Source organism: Mastomys coucha, unplaced genomic scaffold, assembly GCF_008632895.1.
Source record: "Mastomys coucha isolate ucsf_1 unplaced genomic scaffold, UCSF_Mcou_1 pScaffold12, whole genome shotgun sequence".
Taxonomy (NCBI): Eukaryota; Metazoa; Chordata; class Mammalia; order Rodentia; family Muridae; genus Mastomys; species Mastomys coucha.
In genome coordinates, this window is record NW_022196894.1 from 55956317 (window position 1) to 55968733 (window position 12417).

Sequence of the window (12417 nt, forward strand, 5' to 3'; positions counted from 1 at the left end):
AGCATGTGTTAAGTGTTTAATGGTCTCCTTTTAATAGCTTAAAATGTTTAATAGCTGCCTTTTATTTCCCATTCTTTCTGCTTTTTCCTCCCCACCTCCACCCTTTGTACAATGAACAAAGCTGCAGGAAGTTCAGAGGGCCAAGTAATGCTGTCTCCTGAACCTCAGCTTGAGTGCCCCATTTCCTCATAGCATTTGTCATAGCATACCTGCACTTGTCCCCCATTGACACACATCTATGTTAATGGTAGGGATCTGTTTCCTGACACATCACAGAGAAGTGATGATCCTTCCAAAAGAAGTATTTAACATTCTGACTGGCATATCTCTGCATTGGATTATAGAAAAAAGAAATGCATCTGGGCTTCCAGACTCCAATGATAGACGATGAGTTGCTTATCTTTTCTAGTCTTGACTCACTGCCTTTTCAGAACAGAGGCAAGCTCAAATACACTCCATCCATTTTGGTATTGAAAATTAGATTTGGGGTTTTATAAGTGTTAAGTTTCTTTTCCCTAAGAAGTAGTAGTCTGGAATAATCAGTTAGAGGAAACAAATAGACTGGTTTCTAGAGGAAGGATGTTTTAAATCCTGAATTCATTAGGTTGTGTTTAACTGACAAGGTATCAGTTTACTTTGCAGCTGGACAGTGACCTCTTGTTCTCTTTATGTGCTGTTAGCAACATTGTTTTTAATAACTGACTTCTGAGCTGCTAAACTGTAAAGACAGTTTTGGAATAAGTCACTGTAGTACTACTATGAATAGAAACATTGATGGACAAGTGGCGTGCTTAATGATAGAGTTTAAAATGGCTTTCCAGATCTGAAGTCTGTCCCCACTTACACAGACTGTATTGGAATAAGAAAAAAAACTAATTTTTTAATCCTTAATGTAAGGCACAGAATATTTTAGATTTATCTTGCCCAGATTTGACAATTCATTATTTCTTCAAGAAATCTCTTGTTGTTTTAATGTACAATAAAATTAGAAATTGGAATCTTTTTTAGTTCATGGATAGTAGGCTGCTATATCCTCTGAATACAGACTTCATAAATTGATGTGCAGCTATGCATAGAGCTGAATGTGCATGCATATGTAAATTCTTATATGCATATGTGTTTTTATATTTAGTGGTATTTATTAAAATGTTGAGTTCATCCTGATATTTTAATCATTATCCAATACTTACTATATGATTCACTTCATTCTTTTCTGTGTTGTCTTAGTTAGGGTTTCCATTGCTGTGAAGAGACACCATAACTGAGGCAATGTTTACAAAGGGCAGCATTTCATTGGGGCTGGCTTACAGTTCAGAGGGTCATTCCTTTATCCTCAAGGCTGGAGCATGGCAGTGTCCAGACAGACATGGCACTGGAGAAGGAGCTAAGAGTTCTACATCTTGTTTGGAAGGGAACCAGGTGAAGACTAATCTAGGCAGCTAGGAGGAGGATCTCAAAGCCCCTCCCACAGTGACACACCTACTCCAACAAGGCCACAACTCCTAATCGTGCCACTCTCTGGACCAAGCATATTCACACCACCACATGTGTGTATTTTAACTTATTTCTCTTGTAGTGAGAGATCTAGCTCTCATTGTAGTTCACACTGGAGAGCTGTGCAATGGGCTTACAAAAGCAAAGATCTCATACTATATAGTCAGATCCTGGATTGTAGGCTGTAGGTTAGCCATGCCTGCAGGAGACTATTACTTAAGATTATTTGTCTGGCTCTTCACCTGAGGGAGCACTGCCACTACACTGTTACAAACAAACAACCTTCCCTTCTCTTCCAGACCTTCCCTGTGCTTATGTCACCCATATGAGATATGGCCTAGTTCATTTGTGAGTCTTCTTAGGAATTATTTAAAGTTTTGATATTTCCCATAAGTTTATTTTTCTAGAAAAGCTTTGAGAGAGCTTTCTTGGTGTGCCGTGCATGCTTCCCTGTTGCTTGGCAACAGGTCTGGTTTTACACATAGCGACCCTCTGCTCTTTAGACTACAGTGGTTGGCATAGGGACTGCTCACTATCCTTACAAAGCTGTGAGCTTTAGAAGAGCCAGGATCTTCTAACAACACCTTTTCAGAAGATTTTATCAAGACATTTAAATAGAATATGAAGTTTACTTTTAACCAGAAGTTTATTGGTTTTCCAGAAGATAGCTCCTTTTTGTTTGATCTTTTGCAGCAGGGCCTCATAATGTAGCCCAGGCTAGCCTCAAGCTTGGAATAATTTTCCTGCATCAGTATCCTGAGTGCTAGGTACAGATATGTGCCACCAAACTGGCCTTCAGAAAATAATTTAAAAAAATAACTACACTTATTTGTGTACATGTCTGTGCATGCGTATATACGTATCAGAGGGAGACTTGTAAGAATTAGTTTTCTTTTCAACCCTATCTTAGGTCATCAGACTTGACACCAAGTGCTGAGCCATCTTGCCAGGCTCAGAAAATACCTCTTAAGTCTCTCTTCAGTGGAAGTATCACAAGGGAGGGGGAAAATCTACTTAGAAGAATGTGACAGGGCAAATCTGTCATACTAAGTGGATACTTTCTCTGGATGCTGTAATCTTTGTGTTAGAATGCTTTAGTCTGCCATGTTAGTGTTCCTGCATGCCTCAGTCAACTGGAAGTTCAAGACGGAATATTTCAGGGGCAATAATACGTACAATCAAAGACTTTAAAACCAGCTGCCTTCCTTCCCTGTACTTTGGATAAGTGAAAAATATTAAAGTTTTAAATGTTTTGTTGGTTTGATTAAGGTGGCGCTGTTTTTGTATTGAGGATACCCTACCTAGTTGAGTTGGCTTGGATGGTTCTCTTATAGAGTCAGCACTGAAGAACTTAACATGTGTTAGAATCATGGTTGGTGCAGTGTTAGCATTATTTACTATATAGAAAACTTAGAAATGATTCAAACTTTACACTAAAAATGATGAAGGTCTGTCTGTGGCATGACCAGGTTTAGGTAACTACTAGCCATCCACTCTGGACTCAGCATACATTTGTATACCTAGAAGAGTTTGGGGTCATTTGTTGATGATGGTTAGATTCCTCTACCTCACTAGGGCTTCAGTGACTGCAGTGGGTGCTGACTGGTACCTCACTCCACTGCAGTGTTCTCTAATTTGACTAGTGTCACTGTCTAGGATGTGTGCTGAGTCTGCCTTATGATTTGCTTTGTGTCTCCATGGTGCCTCGTTCATGTTTATTCACCAGTTGAGTGCTTTTTGCTTTGTGAAGAGTATAGATTTTTCTGTACTTTTTCTGTTGGTTAATACTCAACCTTTTTTTTTTTTTTTCCCAGTATCTCACTCTGTTGCTGAGGCTGGCCTTGAAATCATAGCCTCATAGCCTCAAATGATTCTCTTGCTTCAGCTGCAGACATGTGTTCTAGTGCCTGGCTCCCTGCTTTTGTTTGTGTCCTTATTCATTTGTACTGTTCTGTAAATATAGTCAGTCCAGTTCTGAGTTCCTTTTGGACATGTCCATTGCAAATGTTCCCATCTTTCTATGGGCTGTCTTTTCACTCCCTTACTGGTATATTTTAAAAACACTCTTCAGAACCTGGAGCTTCTAGAGAGTTGGGAAATGACTATCTGGTGTGTAAGCCTGTAGCACACTTGTTACACTAATATAAAGTAAGATAATGCACACATTCTCTCTCATGTCCGATCTTTTTTCTTCCACATATTACTCCCGCATCAGGAAGGGAGCTAACAAGACTTTGGAGCAGATCTGTAGCGTGTGCAGTGCTCTCTTCCTCCCACAGCAACAGCCTTTGGCTTTTCCCACCATCATCCCATCAACAGCCTCAGCCCTGACTAATTAGCAAATGTTCTGGCTCATCTTCAGTATACCCTGTAGGTGTACTTCTTTCTTCCTGAATAAATAACAGTTTTATAAATTGCCAGGGTGTCTCAGAATTGCCTGTTTATATTCCTGCCATTAATTTGTGAAGGTTCTGATTTCTCCCCATCTCCCTAATACTTAATAAAATGACTTAATAAAATGTCTGTTCTATTAACTTCAGCTTAGGGTATGTAATGATATATCATCATGGTTTTAATATCATTTCTCCAGTGATAAATGATATCATGTGAAATGCACATTGTTCTTATTCAAATGATGTTGTTGCCACAGTTTGAAACAAATTTTAGGACTCTGTTCCAGATTTACTAGTTCTGTTACAAGCTGCATAAGGAAATCCATTTTATTACCTATGGTGGCTGTTTTGTGTCAATAATTTCTTTCTCTCTTCAATCTTAGTTTACTTAGATTTGCTCTAAGCATATGCATTATTCTACAAATGCATTATAAATTGTGTTTATACACCTGAGTTTCAGGTCAAGGCTATGGGCAGAGATTAAGTTACTGAGTCTCCAGTTCATAGCTGAGGCCATGTGAGTCCACATGATCACTGAAGCATCAAAAAAGATCTAATAATACCCAGAAATAAAACTGAGTAGGTCCAGTTTGAGAACATTTTGAGGAATGTGCTGAGGTGAATCTAGGAGACTCTGAGGGAACCCTGTACAAACACTGCTGACCGATCACTTATTTGTGGCTACCACCCTGTCTGCAATGCCTACTTCTAAAACTACTTCATTATGATTTTGTAAAGCATATATGTCTTTTACAGAAATTGAATCTCTATAAGTTTAGTTAAAATCTGTAGGGCTTTTGTTTTGTTTTGAATCAGTTAAATGGTTATTACTTGGCACTAAGTTTTTCCTCCATTAGAATTTGATTTTTAACTGAAGTTTACTTATATATTTTTATTAATTTACTAACTGGTTTACTGCATTATATTGTTATATACATTATATATATATATATATATATATAAACATTGACTTTATGAGAGTCATACTAAATACATACTTTTCTTTCATTCCTAGGCAAATACTGTGGTCTGGGCTTACAGATGAATCAGTCAATTGAATCCAAAGGCAGTGAAATCACAGTGCTGTTCATGAGTGGAATCCATGCTTCTGGACGAGGATTTTTGGCTTCATACTCGGTTATACATAAAGAAGGTAATTTTCACTTTATACTATAGACCCACATTGTGTCATTTCTGACAGCAAGAAGGAAATAATTCAAACCCCTGTCACCTGACATTGGAGTAGAACACTAAGACCGAACATCTAATAATGCACACACTATGCCAGAAAGAGCTGGGTTTGCATCCTGAAAAGTGACTGTATGGACATTTATAAAAAGTCCTGTACTTTCTTTTCCTTAGTAGAAGAAATACCAGTTTTTTATTTCCGTGAGATTAGAACACAAACTGTCTTAATTTTAACAGAAATCTGTAAAACATTGAGGTAAACTGTATCAACTTAAAGGCTTACTATCTACAAGATACATGTTCACAATTCTGTATAAAAGGCCATATTGTTGCTTACAAAGACTCAGCTCTCATATCAGCGCGAGTTTCCTAAGAAGTGCTGAGACAGGACATAACAGTCTTTTCTCATTGTTAACGTTTAGGATCTAAAGGGCATGAGAGGTTAAAGTCAAGGATATTCCATAGACTAGAATCCAAATGAAACAGACAATCTGCTGTGCTTTCACTGCTGCGGCTTGTGTCTCATCTTCTCAGTAGAGGCACTGAAGAGGGCAGCTCGGAAGGACTATCCAAACAGTCATTTGCATTAGGAAATAGTTATTCTTATGTTCAACAGTAAGTTGGCCATTTAAATTTAAAAATTAACTTTAATTTCATGCTTTTTAAGGGAAAAAAAATTCAAGAGCCTCCTATATATGAGACGACTGAGCTTGGGAAACTGGTGCAGGTAAATCAAGCTGGCTGTCTTAAGATCTCTGATGCTCTTGGTAATCTCACAGAGTCAGCACATTGTAGACTTACAAATCTCTATTCCAAATTTGAGATAGGCTCCTTAGGAACTTGATACTAACACTTCCCAAAGTGACAATCTTGAGAAAACCCATTTCCTAATTGACATCTGAAGGCATGGAGTTTTGTATGTCCTGTCCCATTCATCAAACATAGTTTAATTTGACTGAAGTCAGTTGGCTAAACATATTCGAGGAAACACTGGCTGAATTTCTTATCACTTCTTGGGTGGCCTCTCAGTCACATTTTTTTTTCTAGTAACTCCTTTACTGAGGATCCATAGAAGGATCATTGCTACTTGTCCCTAGCTAAGTAGTCTAGTTGAATTTAGGGTAACAGAATAAAATGTGTGAACAGTCTGCTTCAGCAGCTACTCGGTTTCTCATAAACTCCCACAAAGAAAAAGACTTGCTTATGTTATATATGTTTTATAGTTTATATTGTAATATATATATGTATGGATAGATAGGTAGGTAGATAGATAGATAGATAGATAGATAGATAGATAGATAGGTAGATAGATAGATAGTATAGAGTCACAGTTTTATGTAAGATAGGGTGACTTTATTATTTTTGTATCAGAACACATGCAAAGTTATATTCTCTTTCATTTTGTGCTTTAGACTTAGTAGAGTGACCTGATCAGATTTGTGTGTATGTGTTAGATACTCTTCCAAGAATTAAAACATCATGGGATGCAAACACTAGAGTAATGTCCATTTTTAAAGACGTTATGGTCAGACTCACTTTCTATAAGAACACACTTCAGAGAATTGGAATTCTTTGCCCTTGTGCTTTAAGTTATAATGAGAGATTTTGCTGATGGCATATTTCTCTTGAATGGCACCCAGAATTGTCGATACCATGCCATACTGGGGTCTTAGCATCCCCTTCCACTTTTGTTTCCTGTTTTTAAAACATCATGGGGTGTTTTCCCCTTTCCCTATTATTTTTAATTATCAGTGAGCAGTAGTTACCAGCCTCCTCCCCCCCCCCCTTTTTTCCTGTTAGACCAAAGAGAGAATTGCATCTACTATGGAAAAATGTTCCCTATTCAGTGGCAGGCAAACAGAAGTGCATAGAAGGGGGCACTTCAAAGCCTTAGGAGAGTCCTATGACTTACTTTTCTGTTGCTGTGCTAAAAGTGCCATGACCAAAGCAACTTACAGAAGTCAGGATGTATTTGGGTTTACATTTCCAGAAGGACAAGGACAAGAAGAGTCCATGATGGCAGAGCAGAGGTAGGGCAGCTGGAACAGGAAGCTAAGAACTTACATCCCCCACCCCTAGGCAGAGAATGTGGCTTATTTTAGCTCACAACTTCAAGTTGCTGCAGGCAAGAAACAGAGAGAAAAGTCAAAATAATTCTCAAAGCCAGCCTCCAGTGACATGCCTCCTCCACCAAGGCCACACCCCATAAGCCTCCCTAAACAGCATCTCCAATTGGAGACCAAGCATTGCAGTGTCAAGACATCCCATTCAAATCACCACAGCCTCGCTGTGAATTGGCACAATCACATCACATTCCAACTGGATTTTCTGAAAAGTCCAGCCCTTGTGTGTGAGCCCTTGAGGTATCTTGAACATAGGAGCAAGCACTAATGGAGGTTCTCTACAGAGAAAAACTCTTGAGTTGCCGCTGGACTCAGTATAAAAGTCAAAGCTAACCTCTCAGAGTTCATGACTCGTCACTCAGATTTTTTAATCAGGGTTGGTAATAAATGCAACTATTTTCATAAATATATTTCTATTCAAAAACATCAGTTAGAGCTGGAAAGATGGTTCAGCGGTTAAGAGTACTTGTTATTCTTTCAGAGGACCCCAGGTTCATTCCCAACCCTCACACAGTGACTCAAGTTCCAGGTAACACTCTCTCATCTGATATGTGAGGGTGCCAGGCATACATGGGGTGTACATACATACATGCAGAAAAGATATACATATAAAATTCAATTAAAAACAGCATTCTATTAGACTTGAAAAATAAAATGAATTCTATAAATGTGTGATCTAAATTTCTGCTTTCAAATCATGTCAACCCTGGGCAACTTCTAAAAGGATTCTCAACAGTGAGTGGTTCTAGACCTTCTTGTTACATAGCAGTGAGCTTACATTATAGAAAGAAAGTTTCAAATCCCTCAGGGCAGCGTTCGTTTGCATGTTCCATCCTTAACTGGTGTGTAGGTAGGTGGATATACGCAGGATTGGAAAATTACAATCTAGACACATTGTAGAGAATATTGAATCAAAATGTTAAATACTATATGATTTGGGGTCTTGCCAACCCAGAATTTTGGAGTGGAGAGCCTCAATATGCCTTTATTGTTTTAGAGGAAAGTAGAGAATGGTTTAAAACTCAACTTGTGCACAGAACGGTCAGTGTGGATATGCATTTTCTTCCTAGCGAGCTCTCATGTGTGTTCTACTCTACAGTGTGCTGACACTGCACCTGAGTCTTTCTGAACAGCGGGGCCTGAAAACACCCCATTTGAGGGTCGCGGGTGCAGTATGTTGAGGTATTTTTAGAATCAACACCAATGTCATAAAAGTTTTTCTGATTGTTACTTTCTTTAACTACATATTTTGTGAATTTTTCCCATTTCTCCAGTCTTACATCAAAGTATAAAAAGTTGTGACACATAGTGCAGAATAAATACTTTTTTTTGTAGTAGAGTTTTTTTCTGTTTCCATTACTGGTTAATTTTTTCTTCTATGTGGAGTGTTTGTGCTTTTGAAACTAGGGTACAAGTTTTTCAGACTGTTTCTTGCCTTGACTGCATAGTGATGACACAAGATCAGTTTTATGCCAGGGTTTGCTCTTAGTCAGGTTTCTATTTGTATTTGCCATGCTGCGGTTTTAGTTTTTGTAATTGTTGTATCTGACACATTTTAAAACTTCGATGTAGTTGACTCTTAGTGAAGTTTCTGTTTGTAGTCCTATTTCCAGATGTTCCCTTGTTTACAGGCAAATTAAAATGAACACACATAGTTGTTGGTGAATAATATAAATAGCATGCCAGAAAATAACTGCATTTTAGTGTTAATTTAGACAACAAGCATATTGATTTGCAGTTTTACCAAGTTTATAGACAGGACCGAATTTTAAACAAAATTTAAAACAGAATTAATCTGTTGAAATGGTGGGCCCAAAGAGGCATTTCAGCCTATGGGATGAAGTTTGTGCCAAGCAAACATACAACCTGAAGTGTGCTATCCTGGCTCTGTTTTTGTTTTCTTTGGGTTTTGGTTTCTTTTTGTTTTGTTGGGAGGGGACAGGGTTTCTCTGTGCAACCCTGACTATCCTGGAACTCATTCTGTAGACCAGACTAGCCTCAAACTTGTAGATCTGCCTGACTCTGCCTCTAGAGTGCTGGGATTAAAGGAGTGCACCAGCACTGTCTGGGGACCATCCTGTTTCTAGTGTTTTCTGTTGTTGGGGATTTTGATAACTTAGAAATTATGTGAAAGAACCACATAGGTATTGCACTGAGTTAGGCTAAACAGTTACTAGTGACACTAGTTACTAGTGTCCTAGATACTGTGTAGATGACAAAAGAAACATGCTGTTGATGTGCCTCATATATATGGGAAGTTAGATGTAGAGAGAGTCTTATTTGATGACATTAACTGTATGTGGCTTACAGCCTATCTAATTATACTGTTAATTACTTAGGCAGCTTAGCCATTTTTTACATCATTGATAAGAAACCTTACTTTTCATCACAGAAATGTGCCCAATCCCCTATTATAGAGATCTGCTTCCACAGGTATCATTGTAATTTGTCTAAGAGAAGCCTAATATTTAATCTCTACCTTTAAATATTGATCAAAGAAATCTGCTATATTCCACATCCTCTTGTTTTAAACAAAGACATCTACATACCCTTAAGTTACTAAAACAGCATTGCTATGCCAGACAACTCCCTCAGTTTGTTGGCCTCTTAAGGAATTTTAGAGGAAATGAAAGAGTAGAGTATGTATTTATGTCTTTTTTCTTGTTTTCTCAGTTTTAGTAAGTAAACATTGTCACCTATGAACAATACTTGATGTTTTGTTACATTTAGGTTTCCTTCCTGTAGAAAGAAATTATTATAGTTGTATGAAATATTACATACCACATCTGTATATTTTATATAATATAGTGTAAACTGTTTTATATAATGGTTCCTGATGCTACTGGGAGTTTTTGCAATTCAATCAAGACTAAAGACTTCGGGAAAGTCTAAATTAAAATAGTCATAATTACACTATCTCAGAAATAACTAGTGCTGTCAATCAAAATATTCTATTCTAAGAGGGAAACTAATGTGTTTTATGTTAAATGACTTGCTGGCATAGAAAAGTTATCATATTTACAGTATAATATATGGACCAACCTTTAAAGTATGTACAAATAAATGTTCATAGAGCAGTTACAAAGTTCTCTATAAATTGTACTTAAATTTAGTTTTAAATGTATCAAGATTGTTGCAATATTGTGTGCGATGGTGTTAAATTTCGAGTTGCTGTAGAAAAATAGGATAGTCTGTACAAAAATATAACTGAGACTGGCTCTTCAGAATTAGAGGACGGACAGGGCTTTGCATGGGACTTAAGTTTGTACTCCCTTGGGTTGGATTCTATTGCGACAGCTAGTGTAGAGCTGCCTCTGGGGATGCTGGTTTCTCCTTGAGCTGCACAGAAGAGCAGGAGTGAAGTCCGGTGTCGCAGGGGATGCTCTTCCCAGAGCACCAAAGAGAAGTAACATGCTGCGTAATAGTGTGTGTGTGTGTGTGTGTGTGTGTGTGTGTGTGTGTGTGTGTGTGTGTGTGGTGTGTATGCAGTTTTTACAAATTACGTATTTGACTAATTATAGAAAAGCCCTGTGTAGAAGCTCTTAGCTAAGAATGTGATTATTGTTGTACACTGCACATCTAGTAGAACACTGATGCTCTCACATTTCAGAGTAACCAAGCAGATTCCACATTAGTATCTATTATTGTAATATGAAATACTTCACACAGGAGCTGGTCTTTTAAGTTCTTCAGTCCAAAGATCTTGCCATTATTTCTAAAATCCCTAGCCATCTGCCATTCCTTGGAATATATGAAAATCTGATTACATGTCAGCAGCCCCACTCTTAACCACTGTAGTTGAAGTTACTATCAGCTTTGACCTCAATTATAACAGGTTTCTTTCTGACCTTTGTTTCTACCCTTCTCTTTGACTCTGCTCTCAATATAGTAGTGTGATCCTATTAAGATGAAATTTCCATCGTATTCTGCCAAGTGTTCTGGCCTCCAGGACCCTGTAGGATTCAGTTGCCTATTGTTCTTTTATATTTGAGCTTATGATTCCAGAGAGCTAGAGTTCATAATGATGGGGACAGCTTGGTGGCCGGGCAGAGAGCTCAAAGCTCACATCTGAACCTTAGGCATAAAACAGAGATTAACATAGAAGTGGGTGAGGCTTTTTAATCTCAAGCCCATCCACAGTGACATACTTCTTCCAGGGAGGTTACACAGCCTAATCTTCCCCAAACACTGTCAGCACCTGGGGACCAAGTGTTCAAATGCTAGAGACTGTGGGGACATTCTCACTCATCCCTGTCACCAGCTTTCTCCTTGATACTATCCTCTGAAGCATAGAAGTTTATCATTATCACTTCAAGTTATTCGAGTTTGATTGCTATGGTTCCCATCATTTTTAAGAAATCAATTCTTAATCCAAAGTCAAGATTTACTCCTGTATTGTTTGAAAGATCTGCAGTATTAGTTCTTAAATTTAGGCCACTTTGAGTTAATATTTGTGTATATGAGATAGGTAACTAGTTCTTTTGAGAATGAATATGTCATTATACACGGATGTCATGTTGTCCTAGCATTATTAAAAAGACTGACACCAACATTCTATTCTATTGTATTACTCAAGTACCATTGTCAAATTTTACTTGGTTATAAATTTGCAGGTCTATCTGGTTCCTCACAATAACTTCCTGTACATCACTGTCAGAAGCCTCTAAGGGCAGATATGTCTTTTTTTTTATTATTAGATATTTTCTTTATTTAAATGTAAATTTCTCCTTTCCCAGTTTCCTCTCCAAAAAACAAAGAAACAAACAAAAATGACAAAAACAAACCCCTGTTACCTCCCCCCCTCCCCATGCATGCCACCCCACCCTCTCCCACTTATTGGCCCTGGCATTCTCCTACACTAGGGCACAGAACCCTCACAGGGCCAAGATCTCTCCTCCTATTGATGATCGAATTTTCAATCCTCTACTATACTCTTGCTACCAGGACAATCAGACCCCTCCATGTGCAGTCCTTGGTTGGTAATTGAGACCCTGGGAGCTCTGAGGGTACTAGTTAGTTTATATTGTTGTTCGTCCTAAGGGGCTGCAAACCCCTCAGCTCCATAGGTCCTTTCTCTAACTCCTTCATTGAGGACCCTGTACTCAGTTCAATGGATGGCTGTGAACCTCTACATCTGTACTAGTCAGGTATTGTCAGAGCCTGTCAGGAGATAGCTATATTTAGGCTGGCTTGCCCTTCCTTCAGTCTCTGCTCCATAG

The 12417-nt window shown here is 38.2% G+C and overlaps 1 protein-coding gene across 3 annotated transcripts in view; it reads left to right on the plus strand.

Annotated features, from left to right (window-relative positions):
* The window catches only part of Dcbld2 (discoidin, CUB and LCCL domain containing 2), a 59234-nt gene that overhangs the window by 17408 nt on the left and 29409 nt on the right, over window positions 1-12417 (plus strand). For all 3 annotated transcript variants that reach the window (XM_031364156.1, XM_031364158.1, XM_031364157.1), the window contains exon 3: window positions 4903-5040. In XM_031364156.1, the coding sequence (XP_031220016.1) occupies window positions 4903-5040 (138 nt within the window). The remainder of the gene's footprint in view (window positions 1-4902; window positions 5041-12417) is intronic.